Genomic DNA, 16,524 nt, shown 5'->3' with positions numbered 1-16,524 from the left:
AAACAATGAGGAGTCCTGTGGTAGCTTATAGACTAACAGGTTTATTGGAGCTTAAGCATGCATGAGCTAAGACCCACTTCGTCAGATGCCAAAGCACGAAAGCTTATGCTCCAGTAAACCTGTCGGTCTATAAAGTGCCACAGGACTCCTCGTTGTTAAGCAGTTGCACAATTTAAAAAGATTCATTGATATAAAATTATATGAATCTTAAAGTAGCATGATCCAGTGGTCAGAAGCTATGTTATATTTCCTACTTTGTCATTGTCCTTTTAGGTGATCACCAGGTCCACCAGAGGCTAATCCTCTCCTCCAGGTGGTGCAACGTATTGCAGGTATAGGACCATGGTAGTGACAAGCCATCCCCTCCTCTTCTGAACTTGGCCTCTAGGGAGCAGCTCAGAAAGGTGGCAGCATCCTGGGCAGTGGGAATATATCACATCTACCTTTCAGAAAGGCTAGAGTCTGCTTTATCGGCATTTTGATTAGCTAGTCATTATAATGAAGTACTTTGAGTTGATAGAGATGAGTACAGGAGCACTAACTTGTTTGCACAGATTCAGTATCCTATTGCTAGAGGCCGTACCGAATTCACAGTTCATTTTCTTCAATTTAACAGTAATAGGATTTTAAAATTTGTAAATGTCATGATTTCAGCTATTTAAATCTGAAGTTTCATGGTGTGGCAGTGGTAGGATCTGGACCGAACCTGGGGGCAGTGGGAGACAGGGGAAGAAGAAGATTCACAGAGTTATTGAAGGGGTAGTTGCTGTACCCCTACCATGGATACCTGGAGAATAGGGATTGCTGGCTGGGAGCCTTACTCCAAAGGCAGACCTGCCACCAGCACAGAAATAAAGATGGTATGGTATGAAATTGCTACCCATTCTTATGTGCAGCTGCCTAAGGGTTTGGGTCATCAGACAGCAGCCACCACTCTCTAGCCATCCAGATCTGAAGGCAGCAAAGCCAAAGTAAGGAGGGCCTGGTATTGTATCACCATCCTGAGAGGATGAGAGGCAGGGCACCATTTTCAGAACTGGGTGACCTGGTCAAAAGCCACCGCTCTCAGCTGCCCAGTTCTTAAGGCAGCACAGAAGGCTCTTGCAGGGGGACAGCAATACTACAACCCCCCCCCCCCTAAAATAACTGCCCACCAGCAACTCCCTTATGGATCAGGACTCCCAATTGGAGAAATGCTGGCTTCTCTCATAAAATCTGTTTAATATAGGGTAAGAGGACCTAGAAGACCAGATCTCACAGCCAGTGAGGCATTTTTCACACCTGTAAGTTTGATAGGGGCCAAATCGATTGATAAGAGAATTTGCAGGAATGAAATTGCAGTTTACCATCCAGCCTCAAGGCATAAAAGTTAGCAATCTACCATGAAAGCATTTCTCAGTGATATGTTTTTTGGCTCAAATACTAGTTATAGATATATGTGGGATCCCATTTTGACTTTAACAGGTGCTACATGAGGAGGAGAAGTGTGGCAATGTACATCATTTTGCATGATGAAACTTAAGAGGTTATTTTAGGATGCGCACTTGAAATGCTACTATACTATATGCATGCATCAGTCTCCAAAAATTAGTGTAAAAAGATTATCAACTCCCTTTCCTCCCCGACATAATTCTTGAAGACTAACTCTGCTTCTGTGATTCTCAAAGGAGCTCTTCTAAAACAGGGGATGTAGGCCAGATCAGCCTAGCTTTAAAGTTAAGACTAACCCTTCATTCTGTATTTTCTGACTTTCAAAAGAGAAACTACATAGCATTTCTGGAACCTATATAACATTTCTCTAAAATCCTCAAGGGCAGAAACGCCAAAAATCCACCACAGAAAATCCAAAGGGTAACTACGCTTGTTTTTTTCCCTCTCCTAGCTGAATGAAGTTCTACATGTTTGTTATAGGGCAAATTAACTAGAATGCACCCTGCAAAACAGACAAGATTGGAGGATGAATTACTCTAGGAATGAGCTTTCTGGAATTTATGTAACATTTCTCTAAAAAATCATTGTTCATTCAGATCATTCATTCAGATCTGGAAAAATGAGTTGCAGTAGCTCCTGAAGCAACTCTTCCAAGGCCAAGTGGTATTTCAAACAACACTTGTACCTTGAAAATAATTTCTAATGCTGTCCATAAAGTAAAAGCCCCAAAATGCCCCATGTTAGCATTTCTGTACAGATTGCAACTTTGATAGTGCTCTTTTCACAAAGCATAATTCACTTTTTCCAAGTAAATCCCTTATTCTAGGGGGCTGCAACCTGCATCTCTCTAAGGACTTCTTTGTGGCTGTCACCACTATAATTGCAAAATAAAAAACCCTCCTGGTTATTTTCAATAAACAGTGGATATCTAAAAACTGAACTAGAACAACTCATATCTAAATAGCAAACAATATGTGATCTCCTAATGTTAAGGCATATGATACTGTATCTGTTTTGATTGTGTTGCTAGTAAAGTCCTGATTCTGAAAAGGAAACTTATGGCATTCCTTCTGTGAAGGCACTATACATTTTAAGAAAGAAAACTGAAATTAAAGTGGGATTGGAATGGCTTCAAAAAAAAAAAAAAAAAAGGAAAAATCAAAAAGATGAAAACAAAATTTCAAATTGCACAGACCCAATCCTTCATGTTCATCTGGGAGAAATTTGCCAACAATAATGCAACCTCAAGAGAATATGTAGAAAGTTTGTGAATGTCCTGCAGTCAATTTGTATCTCGTTACAAATCACTGTGCGCACACTGTTCTTAAAATAAGGGTTACAAAAAATATGGTTTGACATTATTTATTAAGAACCATCTCATATTCAAATGCATTGCGGCACTTGAATTATTGAGGTTTTACTGAATTTTAAAAAATGGCTCTTCTTGCTGTTTGGGTTGCCATCCCCTGCCCCATCCTTAAGTAAGTCATATAGTTAATTTTGATACTTTCAAAGGTTAGTGACTGAAAGGATTTAGTGAATGATAACAACTTGCAACCTATAAAAATTCAAAGACAGTGCTATTTTAACTCTCCTTTGTAATATATACTACCCTTCCAGGACAACTGAGGTAATATCAAAAGCACAATAACTTGTTAAAAATGAAAAAAGATTCACTCTGAAACAGATTCACTGTTTTGAAACACTGATTTTAGGGAAGGGTGAAATACCAGTTGAATGCAAGAAAATAGATTCAATCACTTCCTTCCATATTCATTGCAATTTATTTAACAGCGCTCTGTATAAATCATTGGGAACAGATAAATGTCCAGATATTTTCTGATACCCTGTTCATCTTTTCCTTGTGGATAACTATCACTCAGATCACTTCTTAGAGTATATCTTCAGCCTAGGGAAAGAAGAAAACTTGTAAGGCTGACATGCAAAATGAAGTACTTAAGTGTGATGTAATGTTTGTTGAGTTTTGTTCCATTTTTAGCTGCACAGTAAAGGCATTTATAGAAAATTAAACAGAAAGTGATATCATCAATTCTAGGGTTTGCCAATGTAAAATGGTCTTTGAAAGCCGCATATAAACTGTGTCTGAACCCACAACTGTCAGTTAATTGTCTGTCATAGTAAATAAACTATATTTAAACATGACAGAAATACATTTCTAATCTGCATTCTGAGGGCTATTGCCTTTTTATTTCAAAAAAAAATCAAGTGGCCCAATTCATATGCATTGATCTAGGTCAGGGTCAGCAACCTGTCCCAGGCAGAGTGCCAAAATTTGACCTTTTGACCTCCATGTATGGTCCAAGTGCTGGAGATATTTTTTAAAGTCACTAACAGTGCTACTTACAACAACTTCATTAATAGACGCAGAGCTTTCCTGTTTAGTGTGATCCTTGGCCTTGCTTTGCCCTGGTGAGCTTCCCTCCTCCGCCCCCATCTCCCCACATGCCTTGGGAGCTAAAGCCCTGTGCTGCTCAAGCCCCCCCTCCCAGCCCTACTGCAGGGGCACTACCCCCAGGGCAGGCAAAGCCTCCCTGCCTCCTAGTGGCACTGGCTGTGACCCCTCCCCCAAGGTCAACAGGCCACAGGACTGATGTGGTGGGCTGCGAGTGGAAGAGGTGGACCACCCTCTCCCACCCCCCAGGCCAATAACCAGGCATGGACCCTCAGCGCCCCACTGACTTGAGCCTGGTGGGCACATCACCCACTTTCAGCAGGATCTCAGCCCAGCTGGCCCCACTTCACACCGTGCTCACCTTGTCCTCAGAGCAGCCCCACACTCCAGCCCTCCCCTGCTGCATGGGAGGGCAGAGGGGAGGGGCTGTGTTTCTGCTGGTGTGCTGCCCAAAATCGGCTCACACCTGCTGGGGATGGCCGACCCCGATCTAGGATCGTGTTATCCTCTATCTAAACTGGGTATATAAAATACAAGTCACAGGAATATTTCTTTGTATATGAAAGTGAGAAAATATGATTTACATTATGGGCCTGATCCTACAATAAGCTGAATGATTTTGAGACACCTTGTTATCAAAATACACATGATGGCACTGCCCATAAGCCTCAGTAAGAACTAAGACCCCATTTTCCTGACCACTGTACAAATGTTCAGCTACATACATGCAAAAAGAGAAGAGAAGCCGTAATGGGCAAACAAAGGCTTGAAAATAGCAATAAAACAGGTATAAAAACATAGTGATGAATTGGCACCATTGTCTTAGTATTTGTGTTGGACTTTTTTTCCCCCTTTTTCAAAATTTTTAACGAGGCATTAAGGAAAGGTAAAATAGGGAGCAAGTGGTAGAAAACAAAGAAAGGTCATGAATGAATGCCTATAAAGAGTTAAACCCACAGAGAGTGGGTTCTCTGTTGGCAAGCAGCCAGCTGAGCTAATGGGAGAAGAGAGGGATTGTTCAAATTGAAGTAGTTACCTGTTGAGAGGGGTCTTTTGTTCTCTAGCCAGAGAAGAGAGAGACCAAGATGCTTAATCCTAAACAGGCTTAATAAATCTCGTAAATATCCTGGCCACAACATACTCTGGGTGTACAGCTATGTCAGTAGAAAGGAAATGTTTAAACAGACATGATTGGGTTATTTTTATTTTGGGTTTGGTGTGAGAATTTTTAGGCTGGTTGATGTATTTCTCCTGTGCTCTGTAACTTCTAAACGGAATCCCAGGGAAATAATCTTCTGTGCTCTGATCTTTTTAAGTGCTTTGTAACACCTAGCAACCAGGTACGCTTTATCACTTTCTTGGCATATTTCCATCTTTTGTTTTGTTAAAATTGTTTAGATTAAATTTAAGGCTATGATTTGATTCCTGTGTCCTAAAGAAAGGTCTCTGAGTATTCATGCACAGACCAAAAGGTAAGCTAGCAGATCACAGTTTAATTTCTTCTAATTGTTTCCAAGTTCTTTCCTAAGGGACGGGAAGAAGCTTGGGGACACTGCACAGGGAGATATCCCAAGTGTGTCTTCCTGGGTTCTAAAAGGTTGTTTTTTTTTCCACTTGGGTGGTGGCACCTACCTCATAGGGTCAAGGAATCTGTGACCTTGGGAAGTGTTTTTAAAGCAGAACCTATAGAGGTAAGGTATTTTTAAGGTCTTTTACGGGCCACCCACCTTCTGTACTTGGAGTGTCACAGTGCGGAATAGCCTTGACAAAGAGGAAGAGGAACAGGAAACTCCCATTGTTTATTTGACCAAACAGGTCACATTGCAGGAGTCGGCCTTTTTCTAAAAAGATCAATCAGTCTACATATTATAAGTCTGTATTCCTATACTTACTATGAACATCCTGTACATACATCGTGCTTCTCCCTCTCTTCTTGTCTCCGCTGATATTCCATTAAATATTCATTATGTTTCTTGAAGAGCTAGAAGATGACAATATGATTTTTAAAAGCCATCCAGTAAACCAGCAAGCTGGAATCAGCATTTTTGCAAAAAGAAATACAAGCTATAGAAAAGATAAAATCTCCTGATTCGGGATGTAAGCCAGTGTTTGACAAATAAAAGTTAGAAAGAAAGATTACCCACTACTACCCAAGGGGAGTTTTCTTAAGATTTCCACAGCAACATCTTGCAATGACAACTGAAAAGAGACAGCATACTGGCTACCAGACTGCAGCTTATTCTGCATAACATGTTAATTATACAATTACAACATGCTCTCCCCTCCCATGTCCTGTTTTTTAATCCTGGATCATAATGTCTCTCAGGCAGAGAAAATGCATTCCAAATTTGCCCAGTGCCTTACACAACAGTGCCCTGACAGTTGATGAGATAAAGCTTTAAATTAGCAAAATATATGAGTGTCTATCCAGTCATAAAATTATGACTTTTCTGATATATTTAAAAACAAAAGCATATGGTTTTATTATAGCCTTCCCTAAAGCTTGTCCAATTTCTTAGAGCAGAAAAGAACATAGTGTTAAACACTTCTACACATAAACACTTCTCTTTGTCTGGGAGAGAAGTTAGTAGGCCTAAATGTAATTCTTCAGTATCTGCTTGTTTGGAAAGTTGTAACAAAGGAAGAGCTAAATTAAATTCTAGCTTTTAAAGGAATATTATGAACTATCTACAGCTTCAAAGATCTACATGTGACCTGCATGTGTTTCTTAAACCTCGACATTTCCTTCAATAAACTTACAGAAAATGAATATGTAACCCCATGCAGCCTTCTCTTAACAGTAGCTACTGTTTTAAGACTTTTCTAGTGAACAGTTAAGTCTAGCGTAACAATGTGAGAATACTTACTAGGACCCACAGAGCTGCAGTGGTGGCGAAAGCTAGTCCAACATTTACCCAATTTGGTTTTGTATGGTCAGGTTTTCTTGCAACAAATGCAGAACGAATCAATGCTAAAATATAGGAATTTCATGCATACACATTAGTTTCTCTTAAATCTACTTAGATTATCAAACCAATTCATGACAGTTTTTTCTGGTCTGTATCATAAAAGATATTCTGACCAACTTTATTACTGATGTAAATGGTCTTCCTGCCATCTCATTTCATCGGTTTCAGAAAAGATCATTCATTGAGCACAGGGATTCATCAAGGGAAGGATGAAAAGTAATAATGATAGCACAATTCTAACAACTCTGACTAAATTACTTATTTCCATCCCTCTTGGAAAAGAGGACTGTATCCTACTTTTATTCAATCGGTTGTCCCACGGTAGAAGTCCTAAGCAATGGGTCTTCTACCACTTCCCTCCATATACGGTCACACGGTCTATTAGGTCTAATCATCACAAATGAATGAAAGAAATAAAATTACCTTTATTATGGTGAACACTACTTAATCAAGACTTCAAGGGTCAAAAAAGTAAAAATGCCAGAACAACAAGAACATGTGAATTTCCAGGAGGAAGCAGTTTAATATACTCAGGGAGAAGTTAACCAATTATCTATGATGATCAAAGTAATAAAATATTGCTAAGCTAAAGGGTAAAAACAATTAAAACCTTCCTAGATACCATTCTGTGTTTGAAATAAAAATAGGTTCATGTAACAGGCAATAACTTTTTGTGCACTTCTGTGTAAGTGCCTTCTTGTTATGGTGACTCGCTATTATTTTTGACTACCAAACAGGAAGTTGTTATAACTTCTTTCATACAATTTTCTGAAAGCACCTTAAGTGTTTAAAAATAAAGGGGGATTGGGAATAGGAATGTTACTCTTAGTATAAACATTATATGCAAAAATTAAAAAATTAAAACTTAAACCTGTAAGCAGGGTAAGATTTGCCTTGGTCTGTTCCAACGCGTGTGTGAAAATATAGGGGGAACAACAATCTAGCAATGTTTACAGAGAGGTCGCTGTGTTAATCTGTATCTTCACAAAACAAAAAGCAGTCATGTAGCACTTTAAAGACTAACAACATGTATTAGGTAGTGAGCTTTTGTGGGGCAGACCCACTTCTTCACATCTGGAAATAGCACTGAAAGCTGGCAAACAATATATAACAGAGATAGAAAAAAAATTAAATGAAAACTGAAATCAGCTGGGTGAGGAAGAGTAAAGATGGGGAAGGCAATTACTTACTACAAGTATCTATTAAGTGACTTGCCTGAGATCACTAAGGATATCAAAGATGGGGAAGTTGTCTTTGAAGTGTGTAAAGTAATTGCTATCTCTATAAAGACCAAGTCACAAAGTGTTGAATTTGAGAATAAATTTCACTTCAGATGTCTCCCTTGGGTATTAACGTCTCTTTGTGGTAGGAGTCAGATTCTCAGCAGCACAGCTATGGTGCCTTCCACCACATGGCCCCACAGTATGTAAACATTCTTATGGCTGACTTAGAACAATGTTTCCTCAGCTCTTGTCATCAATGTAGTGTCAGTAAAGGAGGAGTAATAGGGGACATCTTTGTCATTTGGATCCATGGTAAAGAGACTCGAAGAATTCCACAGAGATTTTAACAACCTGCACCCTCCCACCAATCTCAGCCTTGACCATCTAGGGCCTGATGAAATACACCCTAGAATACTCAAGGAGCTGATAGAGGAGGTATCTGAGCCTTTATCTATCATCTTTGGAAAATAATGGGAGACAGGAGAGATTCCAGAAGACTGGAAAAGGGCAAATATAGTGCCCATCTATAAAAAGGGGAATAAGAATAGCCCAGGAAACTACAGGCCAGTCAGCTTAACTTCAGTGCCAGGAAAGATAATGGAGCGGGTAATTAAAGAAATCATGTGCAAGCACTTGGAAGGTGGTAAGGTAATAGGAAACAGCCAGCATGGGTTTGTAAAGAATAAATCTTGTCAAACTAATCTGATAGCTTTCTTCGATAGGATAACGAGCCTTGTGGATAGGGGAGAAGTGGTAGATGTGGTATACCTAGACTTTAGTAAAGCATTTGATATGGTCTCTCATGATATTCTTATAAAAAAAACTAGGCAAATACAATTTAGATGAGGCTACCATAAGGTGGGTGCATAACTGGCTGGATAACCGTACCCAGAGAGTAGTTCTTAATGGTTATCAATCCTGCTGGAAAAGTATAAAAAGTGGGGTTCCGCAGGGGTCTGTGTTAGGACCGGTTCTGTTCGATGTCTTCATCAGTGATTTAGAGATTGGCATAGAAAGTACGCTTATTAAGTTTGCAGATGATATCAGTTGGGAGGGGTTGCAACTACTTTGGAGGATAGGGTCATAATGCAAAATGATCTGGATAAATTGGAGAAATGGTCTGAGGTAAACAGGATGAAGTTTAATAAGGACAAATGCAAAGTGCTCCACTTAGGAAGGAACAATCAGTTTCACACCTACAGAATGGGGAGAGACTGTCTAGGAACGACTACAGCAGAAAGGGATCTAGGGATTATAGTGGACCACAAGCTAAATATGAGTCAACAGTGTGATACTGTTGCAAAAAAAGCAAACATGATTCTGGGATGCATTAACAGGTGTGTTGTGAACAAGACATGAGAAGTCATTCTTCCGCTCTACTCTGCACTGGTTAGGCCTCAGCTGGAGTATTGTGTGCAGTTCTGTGCACTGCAGTTCAAAAGAGATGTGGACAAACTAGAGAGGGTCCAGAGAAGAGCGAAAAGAATGATTAAAGGTCTACAGAATGTGACCCATGAAAAAAGGTTGAAATAATTGGGCTTGTTTAGTTTGGAAAAGAGAAGATTGAGGGGGACATGATAGCAGTTTTCAGGTATCTAAAAGGGAGTCATAAGGAGGAAGGAGAAAACTTGTTCTTCTTGGCCTCTGAGGATAGAACAAGAGGCAACGGGCTTAAACTGCAGCAAGGGAGGTTTAGGTTGGACACTAGGAAAAAGTTCCTAACTGTCAGGGTGGTCAAACAGTGGAATAAATTGCCAAGGGAAGTTGTGGAATCTCCATCACTGGAGATATTTAAGAACAGGTTAGATAGCTGTCTATCAGGGATGGTTTAAGATAGTACTTGGTCCTGCCATTGGGGCAGGACTCAATGGCCTCTCGGGGTCCCTTCCAGTCCTAGTGTTCTGTGATTCTATGATTCCACACAAGAGATCCACTTCCTTGACACCACAGTGCAAATCACTAATGCCCAACTAAATACCACTTTCTACTGAAAACCCACTCACCTCTACACTTACCTACATGCCTCCAGCTTTCACCCAGGACACACACACAATCCATCATTTATAGTCAAGCTCTTAGACGCAACCTTGTCTGCTCGAATCCTACTGACATATCAAACACTTCAAGATCTCTACCAGGCATTCACAAAAACTTAATCACCCACTGGGAGAACTAAAAAACAGATTGACAGGGCCAGATGAATACCCAGAAATCAGCTACTTCTAGACAGGCCCAAGGTAGTCAATAACAGAACACTACTTGTCATCCATCACCAATAGCCCCCAACTCAAACCCCTCCAGCGCATTATCAACAACCTAGAATCTATACTGCAACATGATGCTACACTCTGAGAGGCTCTGGGTGAAAGGCCTGTTCTGTCCTACAGACAACCACCTAACCTCAGGGAAATTCTCACTTGCAACCACACACCCCGCACCACAGAAATACGAATCCTGGAACTTTTCTTGCAACAAACCCTGTTGCCAACGTTGTCCACATATTTACTCCAGAGACACCATGAATGATGTGGTTAGGTCCAGTTACATGATTCCAGGCTCATATTCCTGTACATCTAATGTGATATATGCCATCATGTGCCACCAATGCCCCTCTGCTATGTATATTGAACAGACTGGACAATCACTTTGCCAAAGAATGAATGGACACATATCAGACATTAGGAGTCAGAATACACATAAACCTGTCGGTGACCATTTTAGTGGCACAGGCCATAGTATCAGAGACCTGAGAATCTGCCTCCTACAACAAAGATTTTAACAAAAGATTACAAAAGGAGACATCTGAACTAGACTTCGAGAACAACAAGAAGTCTTGTGGCACCTTATAGACCAACGGATATTTTGGAGCATAAGCTTTCGTGGGCAAAGACCAGCTTCTTTGCCCACGAAAGCTTATGCTCCAAAATATCCGTTAGTCTATAAGGTGCCACAAGACTTCTTGTTGTTCTCAAAGCTACAGACTGACACGGCTACCTCTCTGATACTGAACTAGACTGTATTCTCTAATTTTACACTTCACGACTTGGTCTTAATAGAGACAGCAATTACCTTATGCATAACAAAGACAGTTTCCCCATCTTTGATATTCATAGTGATCTCAGGCTAGTCACTGAGACACTTGCAGTAAGTAATTTTCTTCTCCCTCCTCCTCACCCTTTGCTCTCCCCCACCCAACTGATCCATCAGTTTTCACTTTTTTTCCCTCTCTGTTACATTTTCGTCAAGCCAGCTCACTTTCAGCACTGTTTCCAGATCTGAATAGGTGGTTCACCCCCACAAAAGCCCATCACCTAATAAATTACTTTGTTAGTCTTTAAAGTGCTACATGACTATTTTTGTTTTGTGAATCTAGCCATGTGGTAGTCTAGAAGAGGGGTCAGCACCAAAATAGCAAGAACTGTTTTTTTTAGGTTGGTGAAAAAAGTAATAATGTAAGTGCTTGTGAATATGAGATGATCCTTAATAAATAACATCAAACCGCACTTTTGTAGCCCCTATTTTAAGAACAGTGCTCACACAATGATTTGTAGCGCAATACAAACTTAACTGCAGGACATTCACAAACTTCTTATGTATTCTATTGTCACACACTTTACATCTGTTTGTACCACTGTCTTCCTGACTTTCATTCCCGAACCCACTTGAATTATGCCAATTTTACTTCACTTTTAATTTCAGTTTTCTTTCTTAAAATGTGTGTTGCCCCTAACAGCAGGAATGCCACAAGCTTCCCTTCCTTTTCAAAATCAAGATTTTGTTAGCAACACAATCAAAACACAGGTACAGTATCATATCCCACAATGCACTGCACATATTAAAGGGGGAGTTATCCAACCTTTTGAGATCACATATTGTGTGCTGTTTAGATATGAGTTGGGCTCATTGTTGGGCTTTTAGACATCCACCATTTATCAAAATAATCAGGAAGTTGTTGTTTTTTTTTAAAAAACTTGCAATTATAGTATCAGGAGGTACAAAGAAGTCTTTAAAGAGCCACAGGTTGCAAACCCCTGGGAGAACCTCTGTGGAATTTAGAGGCATCACAGAAGAGGAGTCAGAAGAGGTCATTTGTTTGCTTAGATCCAAGGCTGGCACGAGCTCATCCCATTTAACACTGAAACTATACAAACAGAATATGACAGGCAAATTCCTTCAGTGCTCAGCTACCCCTCGCCAAGTCTCTCCTAAAGCCCAGCTACTTAAGGACCAGCAAAATCCACCCCCATGTCTAATCACCCACCTTCCAGGACAGTAAAGGTCAGTTACATAATTCTTCCAACCAGAGGTAAAAGTGAGGCCAAGCACCCCTCCAACACCCTGCTCTCCCAGCCAGGCTCCCACCACCTCCAAGGTTCCTGCCCCAGGCTGCCATCAGCAACCTTATGCACCACAGTAAGCAGCAGGCAGACAGGCGAGGCATGCAAGTTAAAGTGACTGGCTGGGGGGCCCACTGCAGAAGGCGCACACACCTCCCAGATCAGCTCTTGGTGCTTCCCCACATCTCCTGCGGCCTCCTCTCTCACTGGATGCCAGACAGTGTACGTGCAATCCCTGGCATGCACTGCTGCCTAGCCCCTGGAAAGAACCCAGGGGGGTTCTCACATCACTGCCAGCCTAAAGCTCCCTTGGCAACAAAGAGAAGTGGGGGACCAGGACCTGTCTGCCAGACAGATAAGGTAACCCAGCCCCGCCCCCCAGCACACTGCACCGAAACACCCCCCCAACCCCTTGCTCTCAGCCTCCCCACACATCTCCTGCCCCCTGTCCAGACTTCTACACCTCCCCACAACCCAACTCCCTGAATCCTTCATACATCCTGAGCCCCCTGCCCTGAGCCCCCCCACACCCCTACCCTCTGCCCTGAGCCCCCCATCCCACACCTTACCGGTACTGTTAGGTTGAGCGCACACCCAATTCCTGCTCTCCGCCCCGGGATCACAACAGGCAGTACCGTTAAGAAACCGAACCTACTTCCACCCCTGCCCCCAGACTAAACCCCACCTCGCAGCCCAGCAGAGCCCCGCATGTGGCCCCCGCGCACCCCCAGGGCCGCCCGGACAAGGTCGCGCACTGGCCGAGCCGCGGCGCCCCGAAGTGCTGCCAGCCCCAGCCCCAGCCCCAGCCGGGCGCCGCCAGCGCTCTCGCGGCGAGGGACACAGCCCCCGGCCACGTCTCCCGACCCCGCCCGCCGCGGACTCACTACGGCTCAGGCTCCCAGGCGCCAGGAACAGCCACTTGCGCAGCGGCACCGCCATCTTCCCAGCTCGGTCCCCGCTGCGCAGCCGCAGCCCGGCCTCAGCAGCCCAGGGGCGGAGCGGGGCACGGCGCACCCTGCCTGCCGGGCAGAGAGGACTTGAGAGCCCCGGGAACCCGACGAGCTGTCACATGACTCCGGGCCCCGCACTCCCCGAGTTGCTGCTGCGGGCCCTGCGCGCACGGGGCGCGGGGGGGAGGGAGGTCATTGCTTACCTTGGGCCAGGGCTGCGCTAGGCGGGGCGCTGCATCCGTTACGAGCACAAAACATGGCTTGCGCCCTGCCTGGTCCCCGTTTCATTACTAAGTAAGCACTTGGTGGCTGCCCAGTAGCCTGGCCTCAGAAATGCCCCTCGCTGGCGGTGCGCTATGAGGCAGCATTGAGTTCCCCTCTCCCGCTTGGCATTTCCTCCCCTTTCATCGACAGCTCAAAGGAGAGGGACAAATCAGGGCTCGCTAGTTACTTGCAGAGTCCGAATGTCTGGTTTCCAACTCATCCCCGGCTCTGCTTATAGTCGTTCTACTTTTTCCCTTTCTTTCAGAACAAAATAGGTGTCATGTAGCACTTTAAGGACCAACAAAATAATTTATTAGGTGATGAGCTTTTGTGGGACAGACCCACTTCTTCAGATCATGGCCTCACCAGAACAGACTCAGTATATAAAGCACAAGTATCAGAGGGGTAGCCGTGTTAGTGTGGATCTGTAGCAGCAACGAAGGGTCCTGTGGCATCTTATAGGCTAACAGAAAAGTTTAGAGCATGAGCTTTTGTGAGTTAACTCACTTCTTCAGATGCTGGTCCAGCATCTGAAGAAGTGAGTTAACTCACGAAAGCTCATGCTCTAAACTTTTCCTTTAGTCTATAAGGTGCCACATGACCCTTCGTTGCTGCTATATAAAGCACAGAGGTCCAAAAAGTGTTAGCAGGGTTGAAAAATGAGAAAAATTGTTATCCAGCTTGGCAAATGAGAAGCGGGGGGTGGGGGGGGGGGAAAGGGGAGATTAAGAGTTAAATCAAACATCAAAGTGTCCTTATAATGGGTCAGGTAATGGGTGTCCCTGTTCAAACCACTTGTTAATGTGGTGAATTTGAATATGAATGTTAGTTCCGAACATTCTCTCTGTTAAAGTCTCTTTTCTGCAGAACACAAACTCTCAGGTCTTTAACAGAATGGCCCACTCCACTGGAGTGCTGGCTGGCACGTTTGTGTGTTTGGAGATTTTTGATATCTGCTCTATGTCCATTCATTCATTGTCGAAGAGTGTTGTAAATGTACAAGAATCACCCTGTAAGCAACAGCTGTGCATCTTTTCGTTTTGTTCGATAACTTCCTATGGGAAACCTTCTCTTAGAGATTAGCAAATTGACAGAATTATTCATCCAAGCAGAAATAATCTCGAAGAGGTTCACCCCTTCAAAATTGGGAGGAATGGCAGTGCTGAATGCGACTATTCACAAATCATGTCAGGCCCCCAACAATCTACACTTCACTTAAAAATCAACACATTTGCAAACTATATTTGGGGTTCATTTTATTGGCCTTTTTGTGCTTTAGAAATCGCATATTCAAGCTTTGCAGTTAAGAAAGATATACATTTAGGCTTGTTTTGCTATTTTGCAAAAGACAAGAAGCTCATATAATCTCTTGGCTCTACGAGCTGGAGATTTAGTGTTATTTCAGAGAAAAATTCTTTCCCAGGTGTTTAGCTGGTGGGGTTCTGCCAAAATAGTCATTGTTTGACTGACCCCATGTTTGAAGTTGGGAAGGAATTCATAATGAGTCAGATTGGAAGAGGTCTTGGGTGAGCAAGGTGTGCTTGGGGCACAAATCACTTGTTGGTTTCAACTAGCATCAACAGTGATTCTTTGTAGGTTGACATATTTAAATCATGAATTGAGGGCTTCAGAAACCAGTCAGAAACTGTGGGTCTATTACAGAAGGGATGGATGACAGTCTGTGGCATTATAGTGTGCAAGAAGTCAGACCAGATGATCCCTTCTACACTTAAAGTCTGAATCAGTGAGACCTGCCATTTGGCTTGCTCTTGGACTCCTGACCCCAGCTCTGACCCGTCTCTCAGAATTCTCTTCTCTCATTGCTACTGCTCTGAGTGCTAGGCATGACTGCTCAAGCTATGAGTCTAAGGGTATGTCTACGCTAGGAAATTAAGTTGAATTTATTAAAGTCAACTTTACACCTGTAAACCTTGTATTAATGGCAGATGACCACCAGAAGGACCAGGTTCAATTCCTAGGGGATTGTGTCAACAATGCAACCAAACTGGCTCGAGCCCCCCTCCAGTAACTTGGGACAATCTCACCCTACCTGCTGGGTGCCTGTAAAGGAACTTCCCCTCTCGCAAGCACAGAGTCTGAGATGGAATAGCTTGCTTAGTATTAGTAGCCTAACATAAATGTACAGAGTGACACATGCAGTATTCCTAAACAAAAAGGAAAGGAAAACCCGAGTCAGCAAGGCACTGTCCCCAGATTCTGCTGAGCCAAGTCCCTTGCTTAGAGCTCTTTATCTGCACACCCCCACTCATAGCATGTACCTCCATCTCAACTCTCCACTCACAGTGCAGTCTAGTTTGCACCAACCCAGAGTTCACAGGTACATCAGCAAGGAGACTCTTGCCACAGTGGGGCAGGATCACCTGCTGGCCATTTGCCTGCAGCTCTCTGCCAGCCACCTCTGCTAGCCACTTGTCCACTGCTCTCCACTGGCTGTCCCTGCTGGCCATTTGTCCACTGCTCTCCCCGGGCCACCCCTGCTGGCTGCTTGTCTACTGAGTTGTGGGTTTGGCTGTAAGCAAAACCCTTTGATTTCAGCTCTTTGTGGCTTCAGGTCTGAGCTTAGCCACAAGAATCTCATTATGCACCAGAGTGGATTCTCACAGAATAATTACAGACCCCAGCATTGGTCTGGGCTTTAGTTGTCTTTGACCAGTGCGGGAGGGATTAGTCAAACCAGACTTATGGCTACAGGGCCAGAAGATTCCCAGCTGATCCATCAAGTTCCTCCCTCACTGCTTCTGCTCCACAGTGCTTTTCTGAGGGGAGGCCTGTGTAATCCACATCTTACGCAGTGACGTATCTGTATCTCTACAATAATTTCAAGCACTGGTGATGTTACGCAGTTCTTACACTGCATGATAACATAAGTTGTGATTTTACAACAACAATTTATTTACAATAGACAAAACACCACTG

The 16,524-nt window shown here is 43.0% G+C and overlaps 1 protein-coding gene across 1 annotated transcript in view; it reads right to left on the bottom strand.

Moving 5' to 3' along the window:
• MGARP (mitochondria localized glutamic acid rich protein) overlaps positions 1-13,720 on the bottom strand; it is a 29,140-nt gene extending 15,420 nt beyond the window's left edge. The window contains exons 1-2 of the mRNA XM_074993291.1: positions 13,527-13,720; positions 13,258-13,392 (exon numbers count right to left, since the gene is read on the bottom strand). Of these exons, the coding sequence (XP_074849392.1) occupies positions 13,258-13,392; positions 13,527-13,611 (220 nt within the window). The 5' untranslated portion in view covers positions 13,612-13,720. The remainder of the gene's footprint in view (positions 1-13,257; positions 13,393-13,526) is intronic.
• Between the last annotated feature and the right edge of the window lie 2,804 nt (positions 13,721-16,524).

The sequence above is a fragment of the Carettochelys insculpta genome, chromosome 4 (assembly GCF_033958435.1).
Source record: "Carettochelys insculpta isolate YL-2023 chromosome 4, ASM3395843v1, whole genome shotgun sequence".
NCBI lineage: Eukaryota > Metazoa > Chordata > Testudines > Carettochelyidae > Carettochelys > Carettochelys insculpta.
Note: the sequence above shows the minus strand (reverse complement) of the source record. Positions and strands in the feature narration are given on the sequence as shown.